General features: G+C 35.1%; 1 protein-coding gene across 16 annotated transcripts in view; it reads left to right on the plus strand.

Moving 5' to 3' along the window:
- Positions 1 to 14231, plus strand: part of BtbVII (BTB-protein-VII) — a 76823-nt gene that overhangs the window by 9575 nt on the left and 53017 nt on the right. For all 16 annotated transcript variants that reach the window (XR_012412423.1, XR_012412421.1, XR_012412424.1 and 13 more), the window contains 3 exons: positions 4467 to 5157; positions 5272 to 5525; positions 5602 to 5710. Coding sequence is in view for 12 of the 16 variants with exons in the window: in XM_073982058.1 (XP_073838159.1) it covers positions 4467 to 5157; positions 5272 to 5525; positions 5602 to 5710 (1054 nt within the window). In the remaining 4 variants the exon portion in view is untranslated. The remainder of the gene's footprint in view (positions 1 to 4466; positions 5158 to 5271; positions 5526 to 5601; positions 5711 to 14231) is intronic.

Here is a 14231-nt window from a genome sequence, read left to right on the forward strand (position 1 = left end):
CGGAAGAGTTGGCTTCCCTGACTGTAATTTTTTAAGGCATCAGTAATTTCTCTTGTAAATTTGTGAGAAGGCAATAACATTCGCGGATCACATTGAACCCAATAGCTTATAGAACTACTGCGTTAGTTTGTCCCAGATAGCTGTGGCATGTCGTATTTGACTCCGAAAATCTTGGGATATTTAGTGATCGCCATTGCTCTGCCTGCTTTGGTTATCTCTTTCTACGTAATGGTTTCGTATTCAAACAACATTTTATCATAATACGACGTGTCCAGCTCAACCATTTTAAATTTAGGTATATGTTTAATTATTGGCAGAGTTTAGCTTGCTTAACTCGCAGTTAATCGTCTACATAAACTTTGTCAAACCTTTTAAGCTTCCGGTGCGAAATTTTAGTAGCTGAAAACCTGATTTCTGATTTCAGGGTAGTGTGGAGGTACTGATTTCAGGGTAGTGTGGAGGTAGTGCTTGAGTTTTGGAGCTTCTAGGGAGGTAATTGTTTTGAAATATTTGCAGTGTTCTCCTGTTTTACTAAGATGGGAAATCCAAACAGGAGTGTCATAGTAAAAGACGAAGCCGCCGCAGCAACGAAGTCATTCGTTAGAACTTAAGAAATTATTTTAGATCAATCTTTGTTGATGTTTCAACCTTTCTCCTCTATTTGGAAGCTCTCTCTTGTAAAAAACAACGGAACAAAATTCTCCCACAATATGTCCTTTTTGTCCCGGTTACAACAACATAAAATTATTTGGAGGAAATCCGATCTTTTAAAGCCATTTCAGTTTTGCTAACTATTTTTTGAGATTTACCTGTTTTTTATCTCCGGTAAAATCTTCTACTTGAAATCCTCAAAGTACCTGGGAAGTAAACAATTGTCCATGGGGACTTTTTCTGATAACTGAGAAACATATATAAAAAATATTGAAACGTAAAAAATTAAAAAAAAAAAACTAAAATATCTTACCCCAATTTTTATAAGTCTTCTTTTGTTATAGTTTGGATTTACCGAACAGATTTATAGCGTTCCGGATAACTTAAAGTTAAAAGCGATGATTAAATTTCAAGGAGTAGCTTTTTGGCATTAACTTTTAATGTAAAAATTGTATATTTAATGCCTCCAAATTGGTTTATTTTGTGTTTTCAAATCCATCCGATAGTAAAAGAAAACATATAATAATGGCCCTTAGGGTATTGCCGTATCTCACTTCGTTCGGGGGCTACAGTGATAACCACACACAGTGGACGAACATTACCAAATCAACATAGAATTCTATGGTGACTAAGCAAATGTATAAATGTCGATGTCAAAACATTTTTTAGAAACATACCCTTAATTTGAGATTTTTTCTGAAAAAAGCTTATTTCAATGTAAGTATTTTTTGCACGCAAATCTGAATTTTAAATGGAAATCTTTTTTAATGTTGACAAATGTCGTTTTTACGAATATACCTACCTCGGTAACGATTAACTTAAAAAAATTGATTTTTGCTAGGGAAAGCACCCAAAACCATGGAAACATTGACTTAAATGTATTCCTCTAAAAACCACCAAATTCAAAAATTCGTGTATGTTCTGAAATACACTTCACCTCTAACTTCACGCCTGAAGTATTTTGTTGAGCCCACTTACTCCTATTTTTTGCCAATTTCTTGGGGCTGAGATTCATTACGGAATTTAAAAATAACAATACACCGTACTCCGTCCATAAAATACTCGAAAAATAAGCGTAAGTGGGATGAATAAAATGCTTAAAGCGTGAAGTGAGAGTTGAGAGGTGAAGTGTGTGACAGAACATACCCGATAGTTTGAACCTATAAGTAGGAAAAACTGGTGGTCAGTTGTGACCTGTTTATTATGGCTGAATTCCGTATCGTCAGTTGCTTGGCAAATGACTGCAAATGTGTGAAGTATTATGTTTCCTAATGCCGTCGTACTAACAACTTCGAAGCTACGTGTTTTAAAACGTCACAAATACGCGATGGGAAAAGCAAACATGTATCATTTTTATTTCTGATGTATTTAGTTGTATTTTCGAGGAACAATCATTTTGACGAGGTTTAAAAATCACAAAGCAACTGACGATGTCTCTTCAACCTTTTTTGTAAGGAGTTTATATATTTTCATGTTTCTAAAATGGGCCCCTTCCAAATGATTAATTTAGACCCATATGTTTGGACAAAATCCGTCTCCTACAATTTGGAATCGATTTAGCCACGTCCTTCCGCCGCCTATCTGGCTTGACGGAGCGATCGATAACTCATGATCGGATTAATAAACTATTTTGTCCAAACTTAAATCAAGTTCGAAGACAAGTCATGTCTAACCACTTCTTCCGCTGTCTAAACTAACAAAAAAATTTTCTTAATTCTCTTTCGAGTTGAACTTATTAGACCTATTATATACAGTAGAATCTCGATAATTCGTATTCCAAGGGACCAGCCATTTTATACGAATTATCGAGCTTTTCGATTTAGCGAGATTAAAATGCGAAGGAAATGGCTTCAAGTTTTCGATTTATTGAGGTTCGAATTATCGCGATTCTAATGTACATTGAAAAATTAGGAGTCTACCGAAGTCCCACGCATTCAACCATTACGCTACGTTGAAAGTTGTTTTTGTGGCAGATGAAGGCAAAGCTTGGGAACTTGGAACTAAACTTTTCCTATAGTCCTGCTTGGTAATCCCATTTTTCAATGTTCACAAAAATAATTTCTGCATGAGCCAGGCTGGGATTCGAACCTGGGTCTCCGACAACTGAGTGTCAAGGTTGCCGGCGTCTTAGCGTTCTGAGCCACCATCAACTTGTCAAAAAACTTTAGTAGACAATAATGATGATCAAAAATCGCCTGATATAGGAGAACAATTACTAATGACGTAGGAATAAAACTTACCATAGTATTTGTGAACATTGAAAAATGGGATTACCAAGCAGGACTATAGGAAAAGTTTGGAGTTTCAATTAACTGACATAATTTCGCATGTACGATATATATAGTGCGATATATATAGTAGTTCCCAAGCTTTGCCTTCGTCTGCCACAAAAACAACATTCAATACGCCTGAAGATCGGCTTAACCACTCGTGAAACGTAGCGTAATGGTTGAATGCGTGGGACTTCGGTAGACTCCTATTTTTTTCAATGTATATAATAGGTCTAATAAGCTCAACTCGAAAGATAATTAATTAAATATCACTATAAATGACCTACGCCTTAATAAGGCAAAAAAAAATCGTTTGTAAGTCCATACTTACTGAGGTGATGACCCTAAAAGTTATAAGAAACGCTATCTGAACCAACTCAAATAACTGATGAGCATGAAAACTTACAAGTTGGGTATCTGATTGGGCCAAAAACGTACATGAAGTTGCAAGTTCACAAAGTTCCTAATTTCCGCTTAGATGCAGTTTAAGGGCTTTGCAATCAGTTTGCAAATATTTACCTGTTTAAAGCGATATAATGATTTATCAAGAGAAAGTTTATGTTTCCTGATGGAAAAGCTCTATAAAAATCCCACAGTGACCTACTTAGTGTCTGAAGGGCGCGATAACTATCGAAAGGAGTGATTGGCATTGGCCTAACTTTGAACGTCGTAATATTTCGCTCATACTTTATTCAAGTTCAAACATAGTCTATTTATATGGATTATAGTACGTTTATATATAAGCGGATTTAACAAACCCAGTGGGTTTGAAATGTAAATTTCATTGCTTATATTTCAATAAATTATCTTAAAGGAGGTTAACCAAGAAAAAAACTATAATATAAACATGGCCTTAGTCTATATCGAGTAACTGGCACGGTTTAAAACTTATATGAAATCGTAGAAAATGAAGATTGTGTTAACAGTCAAGAATAAGTAAAACACTATTTCCCAAGAATATCCCTGAGGTGCCCTATATTCATTCATTCTTCTACCATGGATTATGGCGACTAGTAAGCCAAGCAAATACTTTACGACAGCAAGTTGTTCTTCGCCCTTGCAATTCCTCACTATGGGCTAGTGAGGTGACCTAGTTGACCGAAATAATAGGCATCTGTTGTTCTTGGCGTTCACTTTCGGCAACAGGGGGACACGTTTAATGGAGTCCATTTTCCGTTTTGTTTTAGGTCATATTTTGGTCTATATCAATGTTCCCTATTCGATATTCCTTGGAAAATATTGTCAGATGTTAAACATCGAAATTGATGATTTGGAAGCAAAAACTTTCCTGTTCCCAATTTCAGCATTAACATTTCGGCTTAAGTCTCGTTTAGGGGCCCTCGCATCGGGCTGAAATTTTCACCATAGGTAGTCCTTGGGACTTAAAGGTAATCTAAAGAATTAGTGAGATCTACAATTTGTGTTAACGCCTTGGTATTTTCAAGCCCGGCGTCATCCGAGTACCTTTTATTGACATATTTTGTATAAAAAATATTTTTTTTTCATTTGCAATGCGTCAGTATCAAAATTTTTTTTTCTTTTTAGACACTTTTCACTTCGAATCCATGTCAACATCCCATCGTAATTTTGAAGGATGTTCAATATGATGACTTGAAAACAATGGTCGATTTTATGTATTACGGCGAGGTGAATGTGTCACAAGAACAATTGCCGCATATATTAAAAACGGCGGAAATGCTCAAAATCAAAGGTTTAGCAGAAATGCCCACCGATCCTGCCAATTTGACAAAATCAGAAAGTAAATCATCGAATGATGCCACCGAATTAGTTGGAGGTGGTTGTGGCGGCGGCAATAATGTGGTTGGTGGTAGTGCCAGTAGTGGGGGCAATAGTAGTGGAGGTCTTGGCAGCACTAGTGGTACTGGTAGTGTAAGCGACTCCTTGTGGGGCAGTACAGAATTTCAACAGCAACAACACCAGCAGCAACAACAACAACACCAGCAGCAGCAACAACAACAGCAACAACAACATCAGCAGCAACAGCACCATCAACAGTTACAGGCACAACAACAACAACAGGCACAACAACAGCAGCAACATCACCATCAACAGCAATTACACGCGCAGCTACAAAATAGTCAAACACAAACCTCACAACAACAGCAGCAGCAACAACAACAACACCACCAACAATTAAGACGCACACCATCACCATTAGGCGCGGGCGCCTCACCGGCAACCAGGCGAAAACGTCTACGAAAGTCATCCAACAATGGTACGTATCATAACGAAACGATATGTGTACGCTGCTGCAGTCGCACTGTCAGTTTTAAATGTTTGTTTGTTTGTGTATGTGTGTATAATAAATAATAACAATTTCTACTTTTAGGTTCGGGTGAACGTACCAATTCCGAAGATCATAACACATCATTGGATGCTGCCACAGCGGGTGGTTTAACTCTATCACAAATGAGCCAAATGACATTCGGTAGCTCGGCAACGAATAGCGCTCTTGGTGGTTTGGCCGCACATTCGCTGCATACAGCCAAACTGCTGAAGGAAGCGTCAAATAACGATTTAGACCATAACCCACAAGATTCAGACAGTTTAGATGATACCCATGGCCATGTACATATGCAAATTGTATGTATCCATAAAATATGGAATTTACGTTTAACTTTAATAATTTACGCCATTTCTGTTGTTATTTGTATTTTAGAAGCCGGAAGTTGATATTAGTGGCGTTCAACAATCAATGCCATTGGACATATCTGGTGCCACAACTCCATCTGAACACGATGCCCCCAATTCACAGTCTGCACATTCAGGTAAGTGTGTGTGCACAATATTTGCTTTATCTGTCCCCAATCACATCACTTGTATGTTTTTTTACAACAATTACTCATTACAATTGTATGATATTTTTTATTGAAATGCACAGCATTTTGTGATGTATTTAAGTTATAAAACACTCTTAGTATACTAATTTATGGTACAAAAATATTTTAGATAGCAGAATTCTATACCTATGTATGTACACAGTCTTACATAAGTATACGTACGCCCCATAAATCTCGGGATTTAGGATAAACAATGATATTTATGAAATTCCAAGTACACAGTTATAGTTCTTCTCACTAATAAGCAATGTTTAATACAACAAAAGTATATTCCATAATATAAATAACGGTAAATTTTACAAAAACCAAAAAAATGATACTTACGAAAGTATACGTACGTCCCAAGGAAATATGAGTATTACCGTACAATTAGTAAAATTAGCAGCAAAATTTATGCATTTTATTGTTTTGGCGAATGTGTCTGGGTGTCTGAGATATATTTTAGAGAAAAAAATAATTATTTTTGGAAGTTAAATGCCGTTATTAATTGTCAGACTTCTTGTATACCTCGTTAAAGCGGACCTTGCTGATTTCTTTCCTTTTAAGGTATTTTACTTTATAAAAGCCACAATATTAGTGTCAGATTGCAGATCTTGAGATCCTAGAAAGGTTGTTGTAGCAGAATAGAAACCTACGTAGATGCTGGGTTGGTAGTTGCTGACCGAAACACTATGGTTTCGGCTCAATCCGGTACAAAAGAAACCGCTGCCGGGGGATTGTAAAGTTATAGTTGTGTTTCTTTGCTTACTCGAGGTTACTAGTTTCACCGTCTTTAAGACAGCCATTTCGTCAGATAAAATGATTAAACAGATTTTTCAGATGAAGCAAAAACAAAAGGAAAAATTTGACTTTTTATTTGTTGTTGACGTTGTAAAGAAATCTACCTAATATGTAATGATTTACATAACATAGCAATATGCTATTATTGTTATGCCACACCATTTTACATCGGGTCGGCTCACAGAGAGGAAATGTGTGTTAAAAGTTGATCAAAAGCCCTAGAAAGCTCATTTACAGTCGGATTGATGTAAAATTTTGCACAAAGCATATCTTCTGTACAAGGATTAATCCTATAGAGAATAATGAAAATCGGTCCAGATTTGGATGCAGCTTCCATATATATTCGCATCTGATATGAGATAAAAATTCACCAAAATCACTTAAATTTGACACATGCAACCTGAACAAGCCTAAAAAAATATTGAGCCAATTTTCAAACAAATTGTTACAGATGTATATATAGTCCCATATACATATATTTCATTTCAAATTTTATTTTTTGAAACTTACTTAAATTAAATTTTTCTCAATTCACATGAGAAAAGCCGCGAATGTTTCTGAATAATGCAAACATATTTGATAGGTGTTGGTTTAGTCAGATAAATAATAGCCCCGGTTATAAGGCGGAACAAAATTTAGTGTGAGTAAACCTTGCAATTCCATAAAAAAAATATTTCCTATTTTAGTTAAGAAAAATTAGATTTTTTCGGAATGGCGCAAATATGCGCAATTTTTTATGATTGAATCTGATATTTGAGACTCAAGCGCATAAAACATTAGAAGAAACTATGGTCGGGAAACGACGGGGAAATAGACTTTTTCACTATTGAAATTGTAGTAATCTTAAAAATTATCATAAAAAATTTTCATAAAGAGGATATGTATCGCCATTATTTAAGAGCAAAGATGTAAAATCAATCTCAAAATTTTAAATGCTAATCTTGTTCGGAGACTGTACAAAAACAATAAACCTTGAAAAATGTAAATTTTCGCGAAAATAATGTCATTTTAATGTTCACCTAATTTCTTAGTTTTCGAAAATTTACTTTTTGTTTTCAGTATGGCTGAGTTCAATCGACTGCTGCATTGGATTGGTTAATCTTACAAAGTCGAGGATGGTTATAGCAAATGTAGAAAAGAGTCCGGTTGTCGTTTATCAACATTTTTTTCATAAAAAACGATTTTCATATTTTGAGTTTTGAGCAACTTTAGGCATATGTTTCCCCTCTGTGCGGCTGGTCAGAATTCTTAAGAAAAACTACTCTTTCAAATTAAATAAATAGAGCAGTATATTGTACCCTTAGAAACAGAGCTAAGTCTGTTCTTAGAAATGAACGTAGGAAATTCTACACAAAACGTTTTAGTGGACTAGACGAAACACTGGTCTGGCGACAGCTTCGTGCTGGCGGTGTCGTTGGTAGTGACAGTAACCTCGAAACGGATTTTGATGTTAATGTTTTCAATGCATATTTTACCGAAAACCATCATGTTCGTAATGCGTATGTTGACTTGCCCGATAATAACAGACTTGATTATGCGTTTTCCTTTAATTGCGTTTTCGAGATTGATGTTTTCAGAGCATTTAAGCGAGTTAAATTACAATCAGTGGGTGTAGATGGTATTCCTGTTAAATTTTTAAAGCTTATTTACCCATACATATCTAACCAATTGACACATTTTTTTTAATACAATGTTCACCACTTCGGCCTTTCCACAAGCATGGAAGGTTGCAAAGGTTGTACCCATTCCCGAAGTTAAGGAGATCTATACTACGGATAACTTGAGGCCCATTAGTATTCTGCCGGCACTTTCTAAAGTTGCTGAGCACCTCATACGGGAGCAAATGCAGGCATTTATTGATGACCATAAATTTATCTATAGTTATCAATATGGCTTCAGGCGTGGACTTAGTACCACCTCTCTGTTAGTAGATTTAACGGATCTGATTAGGGAGACTGTTGATGGAGGTGAGAGTAGTGTTCTTGTTGCCCTGGCGTTTGATTTTGTAGACCATTCGAGGTTAATAGAGAAGCTGCGCTGTTCTCAGTACGTTCTCAGTACGTTTACCTTAACAGTGTTATTTCCAGCAGATGTCATATATACAGGGGGTACCTCAAGGTTCCATTTTAGACCCTCTTCTTTCCGTTTTATACGTCAATGACATTGGAAGTTCGTTATATAATAGCAGTAGTCGTCCATTTTTGTGTGCTGATGACATACATTGACTTTTTATAGGTACATCTAGCGCTAAGTTAGAGCGTGATATAAATACTACCTTATGCTCTATATCATGTTGGTTAGGTAACAATAACCTTGTTGTGAATGTTTCTAAAACCAAAGCAATGATTCCGGGTCCATTGTGTCGTCTGAATAGTAGTATTAATATACAACTTAATGGACTGTCGATTGAGTTCGTTGATCGTTTAAAATGTTTAGGAGTTATACTCGACACAAAACTTGATTATTCAGCGCATATAGATGCGTTATACCCAAGAGCAGTTAATATGCTTCGGAAATTGTATTCTACTGAATTCTATTTGCCCCTCTTTGTCAAGAAAAAGCTTTCTTATTCTATGTTAATATTGATCATTTCTTATGGTATAGAAGTGATATCGGGTACAACGCATGAACTTTTTGTAAAAGTAGAAAAACTGTTCAACATGATTGTAAGATATATATAAAACATGCGCCGATCTGAACATATTTCGGAACAGGCAATGATTTTCCTAGGAGTGCCGTTTAATGTTTATGTTCAGCAACGTGTTGTTTCATTTCTTTATAAATCGGTAATTTCTGAACTACCGGTTTCCTGCGAGATCGGCTTGTTTTCTTTAGATCTACTAGAAACTCACAATTAATTCTTTCACATCTTTATACGAAAGATCTTTAATTATTCGCTCTGCACGTTTGTGGAATCAACTTCCTGCAGAGCTACGGCAGTTTTCGTTTTCCAGAAGTGTATTTCGACGAAGGTTTGAAAGCTTTGCTGTTAACAATACGATGGGCTGATGTGATATTATAGTCACGTATATATCTTGTAATTTTTTGTAGATTCTACTGTATTGGAATTACTGATGCATTGATTCAATTTGTATATTACCAACAATAGGCATATGATAACTCTTTCTTCGTTTTGGTTGGGGAGCCTTATTTTTACCTTGTAGTTGTTTTGCGCACACACATGTGTACATTTAATTAAATACTTATTATTATAAGATTTGAATTGTAATATTTTAAGATACATTTCCTGACTCGAAGAACACATTTGTAGTTTTTTGCATGTTGTGACATTAATAGGTCAAATGGCTTCTTCGCAACATATAAACAAAAATAAATAAATAAAAATAAAATAAATGTAAACATGGGAAATAATTTAAAATATGGGAATTACTCTTTTGCTAATCGGCTGTTGAAATATATAATATGTAGCTGGTATTCAATGATCACTTAGGATCAACCATTATCCGGTGCATTGTGCGTATGCGATCTATACGTTGAAAGGGAGGTCGTATGAATTGCATTATAATTGGAAGACAGCAAAAATTCTGTTCTAATGTTTTATTTGTTTTGCAGAACTTTTGGTATTGAAAATGGGCTACATTGGCTCCACGTTTCGATATAGCACCCATATATATTAGTACCTCCCAAGTTAAGGTATTTTAGAACACCATCCCAGAAATTACACATAATTCTTCTATCTTTATTTGCGGATCCGATATTCGGATGTAAAGCGATCATACAATATTATTGTTTACATCTTTCAAAATGAATTTCAACCATAGATGTTATCTAGTTGTAGATAAGTTCTCGATTTTTAGCGGCATTTAGTAAGTTGGTTTCATCTCTGTATCCCGTCCAGTCTTGAATGTTTTTAACCCATTTATCTCTCTCCTGCCTCTGCTTCGGCTTCCTTCTATTTTGTTTTTCGGGATTTGACAATATGCAGGAGTTATTCTCATGGTTCATTCTTCTCAGAACTTCCTGGTTTGTTATGTGTGCAGTGTATAGTATTTTCAAAATTCGTCGATATAACCAAAGGTCTGAACGATAACTCAAAAGTTTGTACAAATTTCTACAAACTTTTACAAAATGCTGTTCGATAACAAACTTGTTCAGTAAAAGCGAAATGAGAAGTTTTTTTGAAATTTTGCCTGTAAGGGCGAAGATAATTTTTTTTTTAATGATATTTTATTATTTTTCTCGTTTAGATGAATCGATGATGATCGGAAATTATTTGCAAGTGTAAAAGGAAAGCCAAGGACTCGAACCCACATAGTCACCAAATTACGTTACCTGGTTTCATTGGTGGTAAAGCAAATCTTCGGACGTATCGACTATGTAATGGCTTCTCTGTCCTAGAACTTATCGTTTTTCAAATGCAAATGTGTTTTGTATATTTACGCGGATACTTGGCCACAGAAATGTATTATCGTTGGTTCGATAAAGTTTTTAAATCCTTCGGAATGCTGAAATATGAATGCTATACAGCGTTGCCGACAGTTTTCGATCGGAAATCGTCAAAAGCAATCGTCAATAAAATTTGCAAAATCGTCAACATAGTCCAAAACTAGGCTTGGTTTCGCTTATAGTTATGACAATGAGACTGACTACATAAGATATACAACCCACAGCATAAGCTAAATTAATCTCACTTATATGCCGCCATAATAAAGGTATCTCCAGATGAGAGTTTCCCTATGGCTATCGAGTTTGCAACAATGCAGCAAGATGAATACTCTGCCGGTTTTGTATGACTGCTTTGCTCAAATATCGCCTGATTGACTGTGGGACCATCAATGTCTTTTGGTCATGACTGACTAACTGACCTCTTAAAGAGCGCAGAAAGCTGGACTCCTACATTTTTACAATGAGATTGACGATTTTCATCCATTAACAATCCTAAACGAAAAATTTCAACTGATATAATTCGAATGTGAGGCAAAAAAGGTCAAACTACCTGTATTCCAGATATGTACCTAAATATAGCCAATCTGGCTGGAAATTGCTAAGAACATTAAAAAAAATGGAGTTTGCAACATCGTTTTCTTTAAATTCTTTCGTTTAATTTCAGTTAAAAACATAGTTATACTGTTTTATTTCATGCAATTTTGGCTAACGTGAAAATCGTCATTTCAGGGCATAAAACCGTCAAATAATCGTTTTCTTATTTTGTGCCAATAAATCGTTAAATTCGGCAACACAGGGGCTATATCAAAATGTAGACGTGTACCGACAATTCTCTTCAAGAACGTTTTTTTTCACCGATGAAGACCAAATATTAAAATTCAAAAATTTTGGTTAGGTACTGTCGCTAAAAACTCAAAAGTATCAAAAAGCGGTAGGTACGTTCTATAGGGGGCTATCATTATCAACTTACAAAAAGTATACGCTCGACGTATTTCGGTAGTTCTCCTAAGAATACATGTGATCTACTTTTTTCACCACACACGCCCTGGGTATACGTCCGTATATATGTATGGGCCTTAGAGTTTAATAACGAGGCAGATACCTTAAAAATCAAGTTGTCAAATTGTGTGCCTATAACGACAATTCTCTGCAGGTATGTAGTATATCTCCAATGAATACTATATACCATAGTTTCGGTAGTTCGAAATTTGGGTGGTATCATTCTATGGGGTCTATGTCAAAATGTAAATCCGTATTGACAAATTTCTGGGAGAAAGATTTGTTGCCCAAACAAGTACTAAATACTAAATTTCAGTCATTTCGGAGTGATAATGAAGCTTAGCTTTTCGAAACACCAAAACCGGGAGGTGCCGTTCTATGGGCCCCATATCAAAATGTACACTGATATACAGTTAGACAACAAATGTATTGCAAATACCAACATAGAAAAAATGTAATTTTTTTTATGGCAATATAAACTTTACGGTTTTCTGTGTAAATAAATCTCTTGCTGTTGGTCCTCGAAACAATATTCTGTCAAAATATACAAAGTTTTGTTGCGATTTATAACAAATTCGGACTAAATTAAGAATTTTCTACTACTTGCAAAAATTAACAAATCTATGGTTTCTTGGGGAATTACCAAAGTATTGTTCCTCAATAACATTTTTGTACCTATTACACTGTGCAACACTGAAAATGCAAACAACTTATAATTGACATTTTCTGAAAGAACATATTAAGACTACAAAAACCCTACTTGGGTTTTGCATTGTTAGATCGGGTTTGGATTTTACAGCCTCATCTAAACCGGGTTAAAGCAATCCTTTTTCCCATTGTTCGAGGCTGTATCTCAAAAACTAATAAGAATTTTGCTTTGTGGCCTTCTGCAATATTAACAGATGAACTAGGAAAACCTCCATCTAGCGGGTGAAAATCGATAAAATATATGAATGTCTACATAATTTCTGGAAATCTAGTCAGGAGTCGAACCAACTAACCTTTCGCAAAAATTTTACAAATAATGTGGTCAGTATTTTTTTCAGAACATTCTGAAACTCTAAACTACTTATTTCATGTTGTTTAGTCGGTATTTCATATTATACTTTCTACCAAGGTGAATTTAACAAGGTGATCCAAAAGGCGAATTCAGACCGTAGTCTTCATTTGCTGTCAACATTTGTTGCGCGAAATATACACAAAATGTAAAAGAAAACGGTAACAAAACAAACAATTCTTCCCGAAGCTTAAATAAATATTTGTAATTTATTTTTGACTAAAATTTTGTTTTGACAGCAAATGAAGACGTATTATTGTATCACCTTCTTTCTTGCACCATGCTTTCTCCAAAATATATTTCAAACAATGTTCACACTGTCTTTTTATTTTCATATTTGGAATTTCAATGCATTGTGGATATATTTATCAAATTGTATTTAAAAAATATGCTAGAAACGGCTTGATAGAGGAGGCATTTTACAAGAATTGAATGTTCTGAAGACTTGTGAATAACATATTTTTCCATAGATAAATCAACGAATAATGTAACAGTTTTGGAGATATGGTGCGAAATATACAAAATAATGGAGTTTTCAGATATATCATGAATTTTGAGGCAATAAATGCAGTTTCTCGAGTTGATTATTTCTCTAAATATTTTCGTCAAGCTCTTATCTACAAGTTTGCTTCAGAGGATTAAACAAGATTCGAATTGGTTTTAGAGATATTGCCTCGATTTGCTGTAAAAAAACAATATTTAGCCATGTTTAGACGATGCCATAAAATCTGAACCCCATCTAACAACACAAAACCCATATATGGTTTTTGTCGACGGGGTCTGTACTTTCATAAAATCCGCATTAGAAGTTGTTTGTTATTGAAATATTTGTTGCATACGAGTAGTTTGCGATCTGGCGGTTTAGTTGGTGACCATTCGGGAAATGTTGGTGGTCAGTTTGATGTTGATGAGATAAACGACTCATTTGTTCAGTCTGTATCTGTCCCAGTTGTTGATAGGGTAGATTTATCTGGGTACTTAGGTGAGCATCCTTTTTTTCCTTTGATTGTGTCTTTGAGGAAGACATTTTTAATGCTTTGAATTCCATTAAATCCCAGGCGTTGGGTACGGATGGTATTCCTATTCCTTTTATTAAAGTTATATATCCCTATATATTGAATTATTTAATTCATTTCTATAATATTTACGACTTCCGTTTTTCCGGCAGCATGGAAGGTTGCCAGAGTAGTTCCTATACCCAAAGCA

Source organism: Musca autumnalis, unplaced genomic scaffold (genome assembly GCF_047663935.1).
Source record: "Musca autumnalis isolate F117 unplaced genomic scaffold, ASM4766393v1 scaffold_4, whole genome shotgun sequence".
Lineage (NCBI taxonomy): Eukaryota > Metazoa > Arthropoda > Insecta > Diptera > Muscidae > Musca > Musca autumnalis.